This window comes from Barbus barbus, assembly GCF_936440315.1.
Source record: "Barbus barbus genome assembly, chromosome: 31".
NCBI classification, from domain to species: Eukaryota; Metazoa; Chordata; class Actinopteri; order Cypriniformes; family Cyprinidae; genus Barbus; species Barbus barbus.
In genome coordinates, this window is record NC_136759.1 from 13823142 (window position 1) to 13844639 (window position 21498).

The 21498-nt window shown below is 38.9% G+C and overlaps 1 protein-coding gene across 1 annotated transcript in view; it reads left to right on the forward strand.

The window, feature by feature from the left end:
* The window catches only part of LOC306851389 (lissencephaly-1 homolog A-like), a 38062-nt gene that overhangs the window by 13720 nt on the left and 2844 nt on the right, over window positions 1-21498 (forward strand). The window contains exons 3-10 of the mRNA XM_079387578.1: window positions 10320-10404; window positions 12076-12150; window positions 12350-12556; window positions 15028-15196; window positions 17451-17553; window positions 17949-18177; window positions 19549-19650; window positions 19754-19910. Coding sequence (XP_079243704.1) covers window positions 10320-10404; window positions 12076-12150; window positions 12350-12556; window positions 15028-15196; window positions 17451-17553; window positions 17949-18177; window positions 19549-19650; window positions 19754-19910 — 1127 coding nt within the window. The remainder of the gene's footprint in view (window positions 1-10319; window positions 10405-12075; window positions 12151-12349; window positions 12557-15027; window positions 15197-17450; window positions 17554-17948; window positions 18178-19548; window positions 19651-19753; window positions 19911-21498) is intronic.

Sequence of the window (21498 nt, forward strand, 5' to 3'; positions counted from 1 at the left end):
ATGAACGAAAGAACAATAGGTAAGTAAGGTCCCATTTGTTAACATTAGTTAAAGCAGGTTAACATTAACTAAAAATGTGCAATAGCTAATTGTTGCAGTAGTTAATATTCTTTGTTAATGTTGATTAATAAAAAATACAACTATGTTAGTTAATGTTAGCTCCATTGAATTATATTAAGACAACTTTTGATTTTATAATGTATTATGTAAGGAATAATTGAGGACGGGCCGTTGAATTATTAGAAAAATAATGCACACCCGAGGTGGTGATGCGGCCACGACGCGAAGCGGAGTGGCCGTTACACCTCGGGTGTGCATTATTTTTCTAATAATTCAACGGTCCGGAGTCAATTATTCCGCTTATACTACGGTTGCCACACCTCAAGACATCGATCAGATTATATATTTCAAGGGATTCGTCCGGTTTTTCTACTTAAATCGCTATTGTGAGTAGGATTATTTCTTCCGCATCTCATCCAACGACTCTTTTGCTAGTTCCAAAACGTCATTTTAAAGCTGGCAATGGAGGCTTGAGCCGTTGATAGCAGACTAATGCAGTTAATAATGAAGTTATTAGAAAGAGAGCGAGAGCGACAGAGACACAGAGAAAGAGAAACAGAGAGAGAGAGAGAGAGAGAGAGAGCTTGTATGAATTAGGCTACCTCTGTGTGTCCCTCAACAGTGTTCTGAAGCACCGTCTCTAAACTGTAAGTCTGCTTTAAGATGCAGCGCTGTTATTACCTCGCTAGTGAGAAATGTCATGTGTAGCCTTTAAGTTGCTACACTAGGCTAACTGATAAAATCGTCAGGGCAGCGCTGACAACGATGCGAAGTGATATGGAACTGTAATGCGGTCAAGAAAGCTGCCTGGAACTACGTTCGCCGTGCGTTTCCCTGAAAATAATTGCACACCTCAGAACGTTCGTCAGCCAATCAGATTCAAGCATTCAACGGCCCCGTAGTATAATAAAAGTTATTATATTAGCTAGCAAGAAATTAAGATAGCATTATTAATAAATGCAGTCATTGGTTTTTTTAATGTTAACTAATGGAACTTGTGTTACTGAACAATAATAACGAATCAGTCGTTGATATATAGATAGGCCGCCTGTTCTCTATTATAGATCAGTGGATGGGCCATGTTTAGGTTAGAAAAAATGTTTAAGTAAGAATTATTTGATGCTATTGTGAAGACTAAAGCGAATATAAATATCTAAATGACTGAGTGTGAAACATTATTTACACAGTTTTAGGAAAGTAGCGCAGCTGATTTGTTTACTGGGTTACCGGGGTAACGGCAGCGCCCTCTAGTGGCGAATGTGCGTCATTCAGCGCGTCGTCGCTTTAACTCGCTCCGCTTTTCTTCTCATCTGTGCTCATTTAAATTAAACCGTTGCCTTTTTAAAGTTCTAAAGTAATCATATGAGGATGCATCGCAATTTTTCCATAAATAAACAGAATAAATTAATACGTTTGTTATAGGCTACTGTATAAGTTAGGCTGTTTTGTATTTTGTTTTGTATTCGCACTTGTGCTCCTAAATACATTTTCCAGTTCGCACACATCTATTTTTAGTCGCAAATGCGAGTGAAATGCTCGCACTGTCGAGCCCTGTATGTTTGAAATATTTCAAACCCATTTCATCATGACAGCCTTGGTTTAGCGTTGTGCTGTAGGTGTGGCAGGTGTGTGCTGGCCTGGGCTCTCGAGACCACCTCTCTACCTCATTCTAGCCAGCCCCTGGCGAGCTCTGATGGAGCTCCCGCCAGCCAGTCAGCAGGAATCCCATCAGCAGTATGGATTTAATCTGCAGACTGGCACATGGAGGAGGTGACGGCCCTTCTGCTGCTTTTAGGGGCTTCATCCGTCGGCTTAGATGCTACCTCAGCATCCCTAGAGTCAGTCTAGACTTCAGACTGGGATTTATTATATTATTGTGGAGGGCTGAAATAGGGTAATTGAAATGCCAGAAATTTGAGATGTTAACAAAAGGTTCAAACATTAGGTGGCATTTAAATGTCAATTTTGTGGTTGTGTAGTTGTTTATGCTTAAGAGATTCCTGAGGAGGAGCTGAGCAAAGCTTTACAGGCATAATACATGCATTAGTGCCACATGCAGTCAGAGATTACTGTGCCAACCGCCACTCCTTCATACCGGTGAGGGAATGTGAATGCGTAATCTAAAGCTTCCCGAAAGAGTGTGGAAATCCCTTTGCTCCTGCCTGCTTGTCGTGTGTGTGTGTGTGTGTGTGTGTGTGTCTGTGCATATGTGAGATTGTGCCATGGCTCGGGACCTTATTCAAATGACTGTAAAGAAAAACACAGCATTAGTGCTAAGACCCCACTCTGCTAGTCGTCTTAAGGGGTGTGGCCTCTGCGGAGCAGCTCAAATCTCATTAACGCTTCTGTCAAAGGGTCTGCACGTGTGTGTGTGTGAGACAGCTGGCTCAACACTCCCATGCTGAGCACACACACACGCACATCCAATTGCTTGTGCCCTTTACACACACTAACTCAAGGTCTGCCATCTCTGAACTGCCAGAACAGGGAGCATTTGCAATTAATCTACATTCATCGTATCGCTAAAATAAGACCTGTATGCTTCATTTAACTATGTAGGTGGCTTTCTCTCTGTAGTGCCCAATTTTTAGGGGTATTCTGATTAAAATTTTCTGGTCCTGAACTAGTATTGAATGATTTTCAGAATAGACTAACATTTTAAAGTGTTTTGAGTGCTTTAGCACATTTCTGTGCAGCTACTTGACTGTTTTAGTTAGTCGCAAAAGTATTGGTAATTGATTGCAAGGGTGTATATTATTTTATGGTCATTGATACATTTACAATTTTCAAGCACAATTAAGCACAGCACACCTGCAGATTTCATTTTAAAAATCACATAAAAAATAAAAATTTGTATTAGGAAAAATCTCAATTAGATTTCAAAATAAAAGTAATTTTTGTAATAAAATGCCGTTTAAATTATCACCATCATTATTTTTATAATTAGAAAAAGAACTAATTCTGAGCAATATTAATAGTTCTGCTTGCTGTAACAATACATTGCTTGTTTGGTATTTCTTTGATTTGATCATTTAGGGATGCACCAAAATGAAAATTCTTGGCCGAAGCTGAAAATGCTTTTAATATAAAATAGTTTTGTAAGATTTATTTAACTCAATCATTTTAATGATACTGAATTAAAAAAAAATACCAACCAATAAAATAACCAAATTTTTATTGAATGTAAAACAATAAAATTGGACAGAAAATATTAATATTAAACATCAATATTCTATTTTTATTCAGTTCTATGCAACAGAATCAGATGTAATTGATTTTTTTAAAATATCCAAATAATGTAGAGTCCTACAAAGCTATTGTCAGAGTATGTAAGGAGTGGGTACCATCATTTTACCAGAGTTGTTACAACACAGTAGCGCTATTGTAATCTGGAACAAGTATATGACATAGAAATTTTCTGTTGGCGCGTTATTCGAGTGGACTTTGCTTTTCTGGTGAGCATGAGCGGTACATGAGTGGCACGTTTGCATGGGCTGTGAGTAACTCAATGGAATGCACATTCATAGAGCCGAATATTGAGCAAAGCGTCACACTACGTAGTGACAACGTCTAGAGGAAGAGTATCATGGGCGGTATCATATCTTCAGCCGTTTTTCTCTTTCGAACATGCTATTTTTGGCAGCCAAAATTTTGGTGCATCCCTAATAATTAGGGCTGGGTAAAAAATATCGATTCTCCGATTTTAATCGATCTTCAGTTTAACGCAACGATATCGATTCGGGAAATCCCCGAATCGATTCTTAATGCGCGTGCTTCACATAAGAGGATATGAATATTCACCTCTCATCCTGAAGGTGTCACCATCTATAGATATACTTACCTGGCAGGGGAGACACCATGATCAAGAAGGCGGTTCACCCAGGGCGAGGCTTGGCCACTGTGTGTGTGTGTGTGTGTGTGTGTGTGTGTTCACTGCTGTGTGTGTGCACGTTGGATGGGTTAAATGCAGAGCACGAATTCTGAGTATGGGTCACCATACTTGGCTGAATGTCACTTCACTTATCTTTCGAATTGCTCCACTAAAAAAAACAACTGTGTGCACCCTATTATTAATGTAGATGTGTATTTCAGTAATAAACTTAAGTAGGAGAGTTTCAGTTACCAGCATTTATATCAAAATATGGATCCCATGTCTGCAAAACTAACATTTTAAATGAAATATTGATAGCTAATCGATATCGAATCGAATCGAAATCGAATCGAATCAAAACCATAAAAATAAGAATCGAATCGAATCGCAGAATTGGTCACAATACCCAGCCCTACTAATAATCATGGATTCATTACAAATTCCCTTTTTAATTTTAGAATGTTTCCTCTTCATATTAAAGGCATTGTTTGACCTATACAGTGTGCTGTAGTGCGGATGAAATGAGGCTCTTTGAGAACTCATAAGGTCAGAGTGTTAGATATGCTGTGATTACTGCATTATATTTTTGGATTCACTAGTTTGAGTCATCATTTTGGAAAACTCATTTGTTCTGTTTAGACATTGAGTGAAAAGGTTTGTCCGACTGGTTCTTACTGGAAACCTGTGTAAAGTCCACTTGGATGCTCAGAGAACACATCGTGTGCGCTTACTCAGCAGAACCAGGTGCCTTTTGTCAGGGAATAATCAGCTCTCCTGTAGAATCCCTAGATGGAGCTGCACAGAGAGAGTGCTGGCTTTGATGAAAGCCACTTTCTGTCGGCCATGTTGTTTCATGTACAGGATAGCTGCAGGGGAGATCAGACTCCTTTTTCTGTTTGTACAAAGGTTACCATCTCCCAAAGCCTGCAAAGGGACTCATTCTGCAGTCCTGTGATGCTATGTTCTGATACACGATGGCAGCTGGATAATAAGTAAAGCAAATCCACACGCCAGAGGCAGTCAGACAAGATATACCCACAGGGGCTCATCGCAGTCTGATAAGACGGTGTTTGTTTGCAGAGGAGAGATGCGTAGGGTTTGTGGAGTCGAGGTGGGAGGGGTACGGGATGCTGTCTGGCTGGCAGTGGTGATGTGGATCCGGAAGCAAGCATTTAGCGGAAATGATGTTAGAGCAAGATGACTCCCCTCCAAAACGAATGAGGTAATGCTCCTCATCTCTTCTCCTGCAGCCGCTCTCTTATGCACACATCGCGCACACGCATACTGCCACCGCCCTGCTTTAGATTTACAGTTTGACTTGCTCTTCAGCTGCAGATTCAGTCATGTGGGCCTGAAACCTACTGTAATTAAAGATTGAATTCTTCATTAAATTAACTATTAGATGTAATCCATTTTATTTTTCCCAAGTTCCACTTCATAGTTTCCCAAAATTCTGTGTGTTGTGTTAATTTTTCTGGATTCAGTTTTTAATGGTTTAATTACATTTTAATTACCAAAAAGGATATGTTCCATTTGAAGTCGTGTCTTAAATTTAATGATTTGTTCAGAATTTTTTTTTTGTGTGTGTGTTTTGATTTATTACAACAATGGTGATAATCAAAAGATTGGATAAAACTGTAATTTAATCTTTTAAAATGTAGTCAAATGAAATTTGAACAATTCCCATGAAATGGTGAAATGCCACTGAAGTGAACTCTCACATTGTGTCAACACCGGATGCAATAGTTGTCTCGTCGCACCACGCTGCAATAGCTAAAGTCTGTCTAAGCTGGACATGACAAAGCGACTATTGCAAACAATTAGAATTTTGTGTCAGTACATCATAAATAGAACGAGGCATCATTACTCTGGATGCGCAAATCCCAAACAGTAAAGAGAGCATCACTAATTTTAATAGGTTCTATGGTATTTTTATAGCGCTGCTTGTCATGGTGACAGAGCATCTGGAGATGAAGTTCTTGTGGAGTGTCCTCGTCATGCATGCTTGAGTATGAGTAATTGAAACTGTGCATACATTTAACATGTACCCGCTATTAGGGATGCACCGAAATGAAAATTCTTGGCCGATACCGAAAACCGAAAAAGAGGAAACCAAGGCCGAAAACCGAAACACCGAAAGAAATTATTCCAATTATTAGTACCATTACATTTATGGCTATGACTGTGTACTAACTTTAATATTAATTTATGCAATTGCAATGCCTTGATTTTAGTAAAGTCTCAAAGAATAAATCAATTACAAATTATGCAAATATTTATTTAGCGCATTGCAACAATGCACAGTATAAAATAAAAATCCAACTAAAATGAGAACATGAACATGTCATCAAGAACATGAGCTGCTGCACTGAACAGTCTCTCGCTGTCAGTGCTTGTGCACGGAGCAGACAACTTGTGTGCCATCTTTGCCAGGTCAGGTGATTATTTCTCCAGTAGGCAAGAGGGTTATCACTTCTGGGGATGGGAACTTCAGACAGATAACCATCTAGCTGTTGAGCGGTTGAGCTTGTCATCTGCCTGACATTTGCGAAAGATTTGAGAGAGTGTATTTAAATGGGGCCAGTGCATAAATATTTTTTTTTTATCAAATTAAAAAAATATCTAGCAGAAATATGGCTACAATCTTATAGCCACATATATAGTAGCCTAAGAACAGAATAGCCTACCTATTATTTGAGGCACTTTCTTGCAGGATTTCACTGACAACGAGGGTGCATGCCCCTCATCTGGTGCAGAGAGACGAATCTTTTTTTTTGCGCTCTGATCTCCTCCTCCTGCGCTGTGCGCTGCTCCGTCTCCGTCTCACGCGGGTTCTCCGCATCCATCGCGGCCTGGATCATTTCTCGTGCGCGCTGCTTTATTTCCGCATCAAAGTAATGGTCTTTATAACGCGGATCAAGTACAGTCGCGATGAAGTGCAGAGGATCCGAATAGATCTCAGTGAAACGTGTGCTGACAGACTCTAAGAGTGTACTTTTCATTGTTTTCGGCCGTATTGTTTCGGTGATAAAAGTCTTTTATAAAAAATGATAAAAAAATTTCGATGGCCGAATATTCGGCACACCCCTACCCGCTATCAATATTTGATAATGTCTGCAGACAAGCTTTTTTCAGAGCAGACAGCCTTTTCTTTATCATAATTATCAGATTTTTTATAATATTTCCATGAAACTGGGTAGATGCAAATAATGGAAGCCCCTGAACAAACAGGTCAACTCTTTCAGGTCTGTAACAAAACCATGTCATAAGCAGAATTCAGAAAGCATCTCTCAACTGAGTTGTATCCATAAAGGAAATCTTGCAATGACTCAGTTGTTAAAAGCTGACAACAAAGCATTTGTATTCTCCTTCCCATCATCATAGAAACTGGCCATGTTGGCATGAAAATCAGCCCTGATCATATTTCAACTCGATATGAAGCGAAGGAGCCACTGAAGCATGCTGCCTTGTTTGTTTTAGAGAGAATTGAGCTGCAGTTGTTTAGGTACAAAAACCGTTTTAAGTAAAGCTGGCCTTCATCTCACTCTAACTAAACATAAATGATTTTTTTCCTCACTATTACCTTATTAGATCTAGCTGATATTGTTTAATTAATCAAAAAGCAGTATACAGTTATTGGAATCAGTGGATTACCTTGTTGAAGTCAAGGGCACGTGTAGATGAGACCCATGCAGACTTCATATTTAAATAGCAGTCTTTTTGCTGTTTAATATTCACAGACACTAGTCCATATTGTGATTTTAAGTGCACGGCCCTATGTTTGATTTATTATTTATTTTGATTCCATTATGACTGAATTTCTTGCTTCTGTCCTGAAAATCGTATGCCTTGCGTACCTGGCTGTTGTCATTATGAAGAAGTTTGTTTTATTTCATGTTGCAAAAAACCTGATGTATCATCCTAGGTGCTCACTGTGTTTGAACATTCGGATATTCCCATGTTGCCCAAAAATGCTGTTTAGGGATTCAGATCTGTTGGTTTTGAGACAGTTGTTGGTTGGAGGAAGCCCTCTCTTAATGAAGAGTTTCTTTTGTTCCTTGTTTTCAGTATCTCTGCCCACTCAAGTCCATCGCCGCTTCTCTGCCTTCTCCTCGGTTTCCATGGAGACCAGCTCAAAGCTATGAGCACCCATTTGTTTGTTCACAATGTTTTCTTTTTCTCGCTGTCTTCAGTACTACATGTCCTTCCTTACAAGCCAGTTTTGGAGAGCTGGAAGGGTTTTTATAGCTTGGAAAGTTTATTTCCACTATTTGCTTTGAGCAGCTAGCAAGATCGCAAAAAATAGCTATTGTGCCTGGCTGTAATCGTGATCTGGGATTTCGATGATGTATTCAGCAGTGGGTGGGCAGGTGTGTGAGGACTAGCATGAGGGGTGGGGTAGATGCATCTGAGGGTCTAAATGTCATGTCAATGACAATGTAATGTCACTTTACCTCATAATGGGAACTAATTGAAGGTAATTTGTTATTGTTAGGAGACACTGTGTTTGCTTGTGCCAACACTGATCTTAGTTTTTGTCTGTCAACACATCATCCAAGATGAATCACTGGAATATCATCTTGTGGCCATCTTAATTATAATCTGAAGATGGATTCAAAAAGGACTCTGTATTTACGCTCTGAGACTGAAGTTACTGTGGTCACATACAGACTGCAGTTAAATGTAGTTGTCACTTGTCTTCATAGTAGTTAATATTGCTGTTTTATTCAAGAATTTTATTAAATGCTTCAAAGAAGCTCATAAGCACAGTTTAATGTGGGCAGCTTGTGTTTTTGACAGATTGTGTTTGCTGTTTAATGATCTTCAGGATTGCTTTTCTACAGCACATAACTTGCATTTCATGGTTCTATTCTTGTCTGTAAATTTTGAATTATGAGTTTCTGTTATGCAAAAAGGCTTGTCCTAACAGCAAGTCGCTTTATACTTTCAAAAACTTCACTGAATGAGCAAGCTTTCGTACTTTTCAGCCAGACAGAGTGTGATAATTGTGACCTAAAATATTCATTTAAATACAATATTTGTTGTTGGGCATTACATTTAAAAGGGTAGTCAAACAAAAATGATTCTGTCTTAATTACTTGCCCTCATGACATTCCAAACCTATATAGTTTCTTTTGTGAAACACAAAATGAGATATTTTGAAGCACTGGACCCCATTGGCGACTAATTGTATGGACAAATACAAAAAGTTATAATTTTGAATGTGAGGGTGAGAATTTTTATTTTTGGATGAATTAAAAATGGACCTTATTTAATTGCAATCCAAAATATAAAAGAATTAATGATGTTTTTATGAGAGCTACACACAGACTGGACAAATAATTAATTATCTTTCTCATTAATTTCTCAGATGTTTTCATTTTTTGTTATTACTGAATGTTTTGACCTGTTGTCCATGTTTTTTGTTAACAACAGTGCAATAGCAAAATGTGGCTTTGCTTGTCATTGTCAAAGAAATGCGACCGAGTCTTGTATAACAATATACACACAGAACGCTAATTCAGGGTATTCATTCCTGCATTTAACTGCGGTTGTCACTCCAAAAACTTTCCAGAATGTACAATTCCATAATCGTCAGAGTTTTGTTTTGCTGAATGGCTCTGTTTGACTCCCAAAGAAGCATTGTTGTTCGGCTGTGTCTTTAGGAAGGTATCTGTTGAGCATGTCCCACTCAAAGCAGAGTCTCACACACATGTTCCCTCCAGCATGAAGCAGTGTGTAGTTCATTCCTGCTGCCTGTCACATGAGAGAGAACCTCGTGCTGACCTTGACTTTAATCAGAGCACCCTCACTGTCACAGGCTGCAGTAGATATGGTGTTAGGGCTCGGTCACTTCATTGTCTGCTCCTTAGTGAACTGGCCCTTCCACCAAACACACACTGTATATATAATCATGTAATTTATCTCTAACCGTGCCACACCCAGAGTTTTTCCTCTCCCCGTGTGTGCTGTTAGACTCTTTGTTGTCTGGTCTATAGATGTTTTTAATTCTTTTTATCCATCTTGATTTTAAGAGTATATGTGAACAATATGCCTGTCTCGCTGAAACTGCATTTCCATATTGGGCTCCTTGTTTCCTCACGGCTGGGCCAGTACTGAAATTAAGCAACTTGCATAATGGGCCTTTTTTTTTTTCTTTTTTTTCACACCACCTTTATCGAGCCCGATTCACTGTATATGCATAAGCTGTTTTACATGAGTGGCTGTTTTGTCTACTATAACGAAATTCCAGTGTACGGTGTCTGAATATGTGCTCAGACACACGTTCTTTTAGTTGTCAAAAGCACTTACCACAGCTCTTTTCTTAATCCACAATCATAAAGCCTGGTTATCAAGAGAACTAATTAGGCTTTTCTTTGTTTTTCAGAAACCGAGCGATAGCTGATTACCTTCGTTCCAACGGATACGAAGAGGCATATTCAGTTTTCAAAAAGGAGGCGGAATTAGACATGGTGAGTATGGGAACCCCCCTCCATTTAGACCCCAGTCAAACCAATATTTCTTAATTTGAAGTATTCCCCGTTTAATTGGTGCTTCTGTGTGAGGTTGTGACTGACGGCACACGTGCTGAATTAAGGCAGTGCAGAGATGATTATGATGTGTGGCAGATGTAAAACCCGACGCTCCCTCTTGTCTCAGCGATGGTTCACACTGATAAAGGGACATCCTAAATAGTGTCTCTACATTATCACAGGGTAGACCAGGATAATTACTCAAATTCAGCAGAAAATACCTTGCTGTAATATGCCGTCTGGAAATGCGAGAGCTCTTGGCACACGCACAAGCTCTTGCTTAAAAACACTCCTGCTTGGACAGAAGATAAACTGTTGATTTCCTTTGTACAGGGAAGAAAGAGCATAAATTATTGATGAAATTTGTGGACAGAGAGGTGGTCTATGGTGCTAAAAGCTCTTTAATTAACCAGAATGCTATTAACATGGCCTCATTTAGCAGAAGAGATTTCATCATTGATTCTTTCAGCTGTTAAGATGTTCTGAGTGGTGGCAGGGGTTTGTGACTTTAGGCATAACTGTAGATGAAAAGTGGCTCTCTGAGGGCTGGAGGGAGCTGATGGACTGTCAGACGGCAGTGATTAGAGCCTGACACTGCTGATGGGACTGGTATTTTGCCATTGGCCAACACCCATAGCAGAGGGTCCAGGCAGATGGTGGATCAGTCCTCTGCAGAGGCTTTAAATGCCCTTCTCCCTCAGAAACGCATGATATGACCCCTCACTCCACTTCTCATCACACAGACAGCACCTGTTCTGCTGGACACCTCTGATATTGCTCCAGTAGAGCCTCTCTCCTCCTATTCTCTTTGTCTGCGGCAACCTTTTTCATTACCCATAGATCTGGGAGCTGCGTTATGCTTTTGCATTTTTGATGGTTAGAGAACAGTCTAGTGAAAACCATGTGTACACTTCATATTGCTTTCCGGTTGAGGCTGCTAGATTGCATTTTTGAAAACACACGTCTTCTGTCAGGGATTGGAAATGCAAGGTTTTAGTCTCGTTGGATTTTCATACCTCAGAATTAGACTGAAAGAATTAGAAAAGTGTGTGTGTATATGTATTATATATATATATATATATATATAATACATATACACACACACTTTTCAAGATCAATTCTCCAAAATTGATCTTGGTCATATATATATATATATATATATATATATATATATATTTTATTTTATTTTATTTTTAATATATATGTATATGTGTCGTCTTACTATTATTTATTCATATAAAACATTAGATTTTGGATGCTCCATTGGTAGTACTATAGTTATCTTTTGTTACTTAATGTTTTTGATTAGAGAATGCCAATGGGAATCATTTATCTCTCATTTTGGGAAATAAATGTGACTTTCAGAAAGGTCTAGTCAATGCCAGGCAACCTAAAGTTAATTTTTCACAGTGCGGTGTTTGTGTAATTATAATCTTGGTAAGCTCTCTTTGTCTGCCAGAGATTGAACCATGTGAAGGGATTTAGAGGGAATTTGCAGTTGCCACTGGGGATGATAGGTGTATTCTTCTTTTTTGCTTAAGGCTTTATGCAATTCTTGTTTTTTTTGTTTGTTTTTTTTACGTGGTGTGGTGTGTTGTGTTTTGTCACCAGAATGAGGAAATGGATAAGAAGTATGCAGGTCTATTGGAAAAGAAATGGACTTCAGTCATCAGATTACAGAAAAAGGTTTGTGCATTTCATATTTAATGCAAATCCTGTTAAGAAACATGGCAGACTTGACTCATTGACTATTAATGCTCTGAAATGCCAAATCTTAGGGCATTTCAACTACTGCAGCTGTAAATCCAAATTCCAAAAATGTCACTTTCATTCATGTGATTTGATGCATGTAATGATGAGTCTTACCTATTATGCCTTCTGCTAGGTGATGGAATTAGAATCAAAACTGAATGAGGCAAAAGAAGAGATTACTTTAGGTGGGCCAATTGGACAGAAGCGAGACCCCAAAGAATGGATTCCCCGTCCTCCTGAGAGATACGCCCTGAGTGGCCACAGGAGTCCAGTCACCAGAGTCATTTTCCATCCTGTTTTCAGCGTCATAGTCTCTGCCTCAGAGGACGCAACAATAAAGGTGAGGTCTTCTGTATCTTTTGTGGGTTACCAAGGACTCTCATAACCTCCAAAATTGATCTTGCGTTTCTGATAAATTGGTGTGATCCAATCATGATTTACAATGTGAAAATGGCTCATCATATTTTGGCTGACCTGCCTTGCTGGCTGACATAATTATAGTGTATTGTCTTGATTGAGCTGTAAATTTGACTGCAGGCAGCTACTGTCCTCTCTTTCTGCTGTTTTGGTCATACAGGGGCTCTTGAGACACACAAAAAACACAAGTCTGCGCACTCAGTGTGTCATTCCCATGGTAATAAACCCTGTTTCTGGTTGCCTGCTATTCATAACTGAGCCCAACAACCATACACACAATCTCAGTGATAATTCCAAAAGGACAGGCGCAAATTGAGTCTAAACCTATTTGTTTTTTTGTTTTTTTTGTTTTTTTTATAAAGGTATTTTTACAGTCAAGAAGAAATGTTTTTATTCTTTAGATCAGTCAAACAATTTAGAGGTATAGTATATGCAAGGTACCCCCTCTTTTGTTCTGTTTTATCTGGAATCAGTCATACAAAGGGTTCCTCTATTTTTCTGAACGCATTCTTTTTTGAGTGATTCATCTACTGCCTCAGTGCCGGCAGCTATGGCCACCAACCTGTCTGTGCCCCCTCCTCCTGTGCCCTAGTTTTGTACTCGGTGCTATTAAACCCTTCCCTAAAATCCCCAGCACTCGCCATCTTAACATGGGCAGCCCTCAACCAGACAGCTAGAGCTGGTTCAGTTATATTCTGCGCCATTCTCTCCATTCACATATCCACAGCTAATTGTCAGGAAGCCTGAAGCTGTGCAGCCAGATGCTTTTGTCTCACCTCTGCTCAGTGTAATCTAGATGTGGCAAGACTGCTGTGGCAGACCCTTTTTTTTTTTTTTTTTACTTGAACGTTTTCTTCATGTTAATCAGCAGTTTGACAGCTACTTGACAAGACAGTTCTGCTTCTGCTTAGCCTGGTTAGTGAATCAGCCAAATGGTTTGCAGTTCAGTATCATGCACAAGTATATTTTTTCAAACTGTGATATATTATACATGCGCATGATCATATGACATTCACTCAAACATGCAGTCATATCTTTCATCGCCACAGTTTGTCTGAAATGTCAACACTCTAGTTTAAAATGAGCCCTCTTTGTTCATGCAGCACGGTGTAGTTGATTTTCAGCATGCTCTTGTATTTTTACTTTCCCATGCATTTTGAAGCCTGGTTATGTACATTCTTGGTTCTGGCTCTGTAAATAAAAATTTACTGAGTTTAAAGGAGTCACAATGTACTAGTATTGTTGGTTGTCTGCAAAATTTATTTTTGTTTGTTTATCTATTCATTCATTTATCTAAAATAAACTGAAAAATAAAAAATAAATTCTGTAATTTGATGACAAAAGGTAAATCTTTAGTTAATCTCAATCTATACCCAATTTTATGCTATACATTATAATGTTGTGAGGCCTAAATTCAATTGGAGCATTTAAAAGTAAATATTTAATTTGTTTAAAGTGTTTTATCATTAATTTAAGCAAAATGGCATTTAATTCCAGTATTGACCTTTTATTGTTATCTGCCATAGTATGAAAATAATTGTCTCATTGGTATCACCCAGAAAGTTTGCTGTGGTCCTACAACTCTCCTTCTTTTTTCATTTGTTTTGATTTTTGTTGTTAAAGTGAGTAAGTTGATGATCGGGCACATGCAGACAGATCAATGAGAGCAGATATAAGTAGTATACACTATATAATAGTATTGCAGTCTCCGCAACATGGGTAAAGCTTACGTGCTTGACTAACCCAGGTGTACCACATCAGGCTTTTCGTGTGCATGTTTTCTGTCAGAACTCGGCTGGTTGGGTTCAGTCTCCCTCTTTGGAAGCAGGAGACAGATAAGCAGGTGGAAGGGCTTCTGTCACCAGCCCCCTGTGCAGCAGACAGAGCTTATCCCTGCGTGTCTGCCGCCTAAAAATTGCTGAAACCTGATCTTCACATTAAGCCCTGAGGCTATTTATCATACTGCTGCATCCAGGCGAACAAGCAGATAACATTCACCTCACTTCACAAAAATGCTTTAATGATAAAGAAAATGATGAAAACTGAATTTCAGGGAAAACATGTCAAAATATTCAGCCACAGTTTTCGCTTGGAGTGCAGTAGATACTGTAAGGTTAATATGGGAAGAAATTCTGACAATTCTTTCTTGAGGCAGATAAAGTCTGAATGAAATGTTCAGATTATATCCAGAGGGCAATCTGGCATGTTTGATGGTTTTTAAAAGCTGGCTGCATGACAAATGTTTTGCAGAATATATAATAGCAGCGACAAGCCCAGACCTGTCTTTTATGCTTTACCTTATCATAACAAGCTGCCAAACAAGGTAATGGCTTTTTTTTTTTATTGAAGAGATGTTCATCTTGGGCTAAAGCATGTGTTTTGTGTCTGAACCAGGTATGGGACTATGAAACGGGTGACTTTGAACGGACCCTCAAGGGCCACACTGACTCTGTGCAGGACATTTCATTTGACCATAATGGAAAGCTGCTAGCCTCCTGTTCAGCGGACATGACCATTAAGCTCTGGGACTTCCAGGGCTTCGAGTGTATCAGGACCATGCACGGTGAGCATGGTGTAATATGTTGTCATTGGTTCTGGGAACTGTTAGGAGCGGAGGGGTGTCTCAGGGGGGAATAGAGTGTCAGGAGGCAGGTGTTGAATGCAGCTCATTAATGTGCCAGCTTGCCGACAAATCCATAAGAGAGATTCTTCCTGTATTAGAAGCCATCCTTTAACTTTAAATTTTCTCAAATATTACTATTTATTTAGGTTTTTATAATCATTATAAAATTGAATAAGTCGTTTTGGATAAAATCTTCTGCTGAATGACTAAATGTAAATGTAATAACTATAGATGCATTTTAATTGATGGACCTTTTCACAGACCATGATGTGTTTCAACAGTCATCAGCATTGTAAATCCTGAAAAAATGTTTTTATTTAAATTTAAAACATATATATTGTACATTTTATAATACTGTACTTTGTATTATATTACCTTTGCATCAGATTACAAAAAATTTAGGTTTTACTTTTATCTAATACAGCAGCTATGGTAGTAATAGTAAATTTACCATTGTTCTCTCTTCTGACTGCTGTTATCAGTCTCTCTTTTTTCCTCTTTTTGAAAGTTGTGAAAATAGTATTGTGGTGTTTTTCTTTTGCTATTTAACCAAATGAGAAAGCAAAAAATTTAGTTAGGCTCCCATTCACTTTGATAGAAATTTAACTGATGACTTCCACTTCTGAGAAACCCAGAAATGTGAATAAGAGGAGAAATGTGCCATTATATAATTTATTAAAATATATTTAACATACTGTAATATTACATTTTCTTAAAATTAAGATTTATTTTTTAGAGCATTTTAACTACCCACCCCCTTCACTCTACGAAAGTGAGATCCTGTTCTTACTCTGAGAGTGTGTTTCTTAGGATGTGCCCATGTTTAAAAACCTAATTGCTTGCTACATTTTAATTTGAAATGTGAGCCTTCAGGCTTTTCTAATGGGAGATCACACTATAAGTGAATTTGCATTTTGTCTTACGGGTTCTGTATTATATCAACATGTCTTCCCCTGTGTTAGATGGATAGTTAACACTTTAAGTGTCATGAAACCCCCCATTTCAGCTCGGGTCAGATCTCACCACAGGTTTGGAAAAGCGCAAAAAACAGTCGGTGTGAAAAGCTGTGAAGAGAAGGGGGATAACTCTGCCATCCAGCCACTTACATTCCACTAATTATGAAGTTCAAACCATATCAAAACCTCACTAAAGCAAACAGCAATTCACAGTTTCATGCAAAAAAATGCAAAAATATTTTATTAGACTTGTCTGCGTTTGCACCGTGCATCAAAATACACGTGCTTTTGCAATGATTGAAGACAGTAATCATGGATAATGTCCCCTCAGTGTTGATTTTGAACTTGAAAAATCTAGATCATGTCATACACAATTTATAAATGTTTGTTAAATTCATAAAAATATCTTTTCATGTTTCATGACAAAAATGAATCAAGTGTTCTCAGAGTTTTCCTCAAGTCATTTGTAATCCATATAAAAAAATTGTAAATCCTGAGTGGTGTTAATCCAAATAACGTGTGCGGCAGCTTGTAATATCCACAAATCCAAAGGCTCGTAATTTACACCCATCACTAAATCTGGCATGTTGCCCTGAGACTAGGGTAGACTGTTCTAGCACAGATTTGAAGAGGTGGCAAAGGGGACCTCCCTTCCTTCTGTTTGCAAGCCCCTTCTGCTCACTCTTTCTCTCTCTTTCTTTCTCTCTCTCTCTCTCTCTCTCTCTCTCTCTCTCTGTCTCTGTCTCTGTCTCTGTCTCTCTCTCTCTCGCCTGTCTTGCTTCGTGGGTCGGCTGCTTTAGCGGAAGATTAGGAGATTTGGACAGCAGTTTAATTATCCTCTTTGAGATGAGATAACATTTTATGGTTCTCCCCCAATATTTAAGACTGCTTTTTCTAGGCTACTTAGTTTCATCATCCATTCGGGAGCTCAAAAATGGCGTCCTATGTAATTAGCTCATCTCTTTTCCCGCACACTGTGAGAACAAAGCAGCCCAAGGCAAATGATCAGCATCTTATTCTCCATTAAATTGTTTAATATGTTTTAAAGCTTAACCACTCATTGTAAAATGCTAATGTGCATGACTGTTTGATTTGTATGGTAGAAATGTGTATATTATGTGCTGAATCGAAAAATGAATTGTGTATCCATCTCAGACATTGTTGGTGGTTCTTTGGATGACAATTTCAGGGTAGTCTGGAATATTTTACAGTTAATTCTTTACTTTATTTTTTTTCAGGGCATGACCATAATGTTTCATCTGTAGCTATTATGCCCAATGGAGATCACATAGTTTCTGCCTCAAGGGATAAAACCATTAAAATCTGGGAGGTGGCTACTGGGTAAGTCATTAAGCAAGGTTTCTTAAAATGTGCGTATTGGTTAAAAGGTCTTGGCTGCTAAAAAAAAAAAAAAGGTTGTTGATCTTAGATTAATGTACCTAACCTTAGGCTGCTCCAACAAAGCAGTCCTTTTAGTTACACTATTGAGTTTCCTCAGCTGAAAATCATCTGTGTAAATGTTGAACAAGTAACAAGGTGAAATTCTGCTCTCAAAGCATTTTTTCATGTTGTAATCAAATAGGGCAAACCTCTGATGTGACTTGCAAACACATTTGAGATGTGAACTTGCAAATGTTTTATACTAGAAATGTTCTTGACTATGCTAAATGTGGTTAAATCTGTGTTTGTTGGCATTGCTAAACAGTGAAGTCAAGTGACATACGTGTGACAAACAGGTACTGTGTCAAGACATTCACCGGTCACAGAGAGTGGGTTCGCATGGTGCGGCCTAACCAAGACGGGACCCTGATCGCTAGTAGTTCTAATGACCAGACGGTGCGCGTTTGGGTGGTGGCCACAAAAGAATGTAAGGCAGAGCTGCGTGAGCATGAGCATGTTGTGGAGTGCATTTCTTGGGCCCCTGAAAGCGCCCATCCCACCATCCTAGAGGCGACTGGCTCAGAGGTGAGAGCACAAAGTGAAAATAGTAATACTCTTACTGATGTACTTTTTTTTTTTTTGTCCGCCACTAGTAATTAGTAATAGTAACATGTAATATGCACACAATGAATACAGTAAAATACCAACATTTCTAAAAGTCTACACAGAGGTTATAAGAATCCAGCTGTTAGATGCTATTACAGTTCAACCCGTTTTTTCCCCACTTTTAACATTGCATTTAAAAAAAAGAAGAAAAAAAAAAGGTTTGAATCAATGGATCTTTGTTTGTGTAAATAATCAATGTATTATCTTTTGTCCAGATATTTGGAGATTTTTATTGGTCTCTTCTTTGCTATGCCCTTTAAACACATTTTGATGGGTCTTTTTTTTTTAATCTAAATTTGTCATCTATGATGGTTTGAAATAGACTGTGAAATGACATAGGTGGTAATGGCTAATGGCCTAAGGTGAAGAAAGTACCATTTAGATTTTAATTTTTTTGCCAGTCTTATGATTAACCGTGTCCAATTTCATATTTATCTGATGAAGCATTAGCCCTCACAGCATGTGGAATACAGCCTTTAACCCTCACAGTAATTGCTATTGTTATGTAGAGGAAACTGTCGTCTCTGTGTTAAAAAAAAAAGAACATATTTAGTCAGTCATCTTTGATCTTGTCAAACCTGTTTAGGTAAGATTAAAACCATCTCTTGATACCAGTAACACTGTCACAGATGTTAATTACAAAGTCCCGTATGTCATTACAGTAAGCTCTGTTTAAAGGTACAAATGTGCCTGAACACACTTGCCTGAGCATGCCAGCCTCTCAGCAAGAGCAATTTTGTTTTTAACGTGTCTGGTCTCACTCCCCCTCAAGTAGAGTTGGCCTTTTATGGAGGGGGAATAATAGATAAGGCCTTGAATGTAATGACCATCCATTCTTCACAGAGCTATCTAAATGCATTATCACCCCAAACAGCTCTGCTCTTGTTATATCCCCTTTTTCATTGACTGCAAGAGATGTGTAATGGCTCTCAGTACTCTATTTTGAGGTGTAATCGAAAGGACAGTAATTCAGAGTGCTCTAATGATGCTGTTTGTAGTGCATCATTCTTTATAAAGCGGTTTCTTTAACCTTGTTGTGGGTTAAAGACTTGTCCATACACTTGCATTCTCCTCCTAGAAAGAACCATAAATATTTATCTACTTGCAGTGTGTGAGATGTTATATATCAGTGTTGGGGAAGCTGCTGTAATATTATCTTCTGACATCAAAACAATGTTTTTACAAATTAATGTTTTCAATGAGATACCAGCATAAGACATGAACTGACACTAAATATAACTAGAATGCACAAATTATCAATATTTTTGCTGGGGGGGTTTTTTCTGCCAGACCAAGAAGAGCGGGAAACCTGGTCCTTTCCTGTTGTCTGGTTCCAGAGACAAGACTATCAAGATGTGGGATGTGAGCACTGGCATGTGCCTTATGACACTGGTGAGTCGAGCTAGTAAAATTTCTTTGCAGAATGTGACTTTGAGGAGCTATATGCTTTTGTCTGACTCTGAAACTGAAACATTTTGATTGGTGTCATCTTCAGGTTGGCCATGATAACTGGGTGCGTGGGGTTCTTGTGCATCCTGGAGGAAAGTTCATTGTGAGCTGCGCTGATGACAAGACTTTGAGGATCTGGGACTACAAAAACAAGCGCTGCATGAAGACCTTGAGTGCCCATGAACATTTTGTTACCTCTCTGGGTAAGTGGTCGTATAAACACTCACTGGTTTCTGAAATGCATATCAGATGTTTTGATGACCAAGTAAGGGTAAAGATGCCTTTTAGAAGTGTACAGCACATCCTCACTTCCCCAAAGAGGGATTTCTCAGGTTAAGATCAAGTTAGTTACTCTCCAAAAGGTAGTCCTGTCAGCCGTTGGCAGCATATTCAGAGAGGACGCTGAACCCTCCAGTCTTTTAACTGCCTGAGTCCAGGGCCCGTATTCATGAAGAATTTTAATGCAAAAAGTAGCTCCTAGTGACAAAATTCTAAGAAAATTCTTAGAAATGTGGGCGTTACAGAACGCATCTTAACTTTTAAAAGAGGTCTTAAGGTCAAACTTGTTAGGAGTACGGACGAGGACTTTTAAGGGGCTTAAGAGTTTCTTTAACAGCGGAGAAAATGGACGAAAATGAAGAGGGAGAAGAAATGTGTTGCACACAATGCATGACAGTGAGTTAATAAGACACTACACATTAGTTCGTGCAGGGATCATGTGTGTGACTGATCTTATTAAAGACATGCTAACATCTCAGACACTGCACAGAATTGCCATAGCGCCAGAAATCACTACATTAACATATTTGGCAACTGGAAAAATGCAACTATGCAGCAGTGATGATTTTGGTCTGTTACAGCAATTATTAGGCTTATATGTCTCTGTTCATTTCCTATAAAACACAGTAAATATGCAGGGCCGGAGCCAGGGGGCGTCGGGGCCGTGCCCCCCCCCCCCCCCCCCCCCCAAACGAGTTACTGTGCCCCCCCCACTTTCCATCCTCTCCCCTCCTTGCTGAACGCGATCGATTTTGAAAGTGAAAGTACCGATAAAACAGCGCACATAATGCGATTGCACGCTTTAGCGAGCGTCAGCAACTGCACGAGATCACAGATTGCAGCCCCCCCACCCCCCAAGTTTTTAAGCTAAATTAAGAGTTTTCTGAGAGGATTCTTAGAATCTTTATGAATACGGGCCCAGATCTTTTCAGTGGATCAAGACGCTGAAGCTCTCTAGAGATGCTTGATGTTATTCAGCCAGCTCCCCTGTAGGCTCCTGTGAAGCTTCAAACTTGCTTCTAAAAGCACTTCAGTACACAGCACTCATCTTCCAGACTATTGATTTGAAATTATGGTTTTGGTGTGAATGGAGAACTGAGTGTTTGTTTGAGGCTTCAGGTCTCTTGACAATGGTTGAGCTTGTGAATCCTGCTATTTGAAGGGTTTTACGTATGTTTTAAAAGTTTAAATGCGACATTTCTGTGGCATGAGCATCACCAAACGGAACTGGTACAATTTGGATTTTCAAACAAGATTTTCCCCCCTCTTCCACTGGTCAAATGATCAGGTAGCCCCACCTAAACTCACCTATTTGCTGAGCTAATGCTGCCATGTTGGACTGATCACAATTTTGAGGACTGATCACAATTTTGAGTACAAGTATCTTCAGCAACCAAAATGTGGCTTTTTTTTTGGGGGGGGGGGGGGGGGGGGGGGTGAATTGCTGGAATAAAAGCACTACAGAGCCAATTCATATTGGTTGATCAATAATCTTCATATCATTTTTGAGTT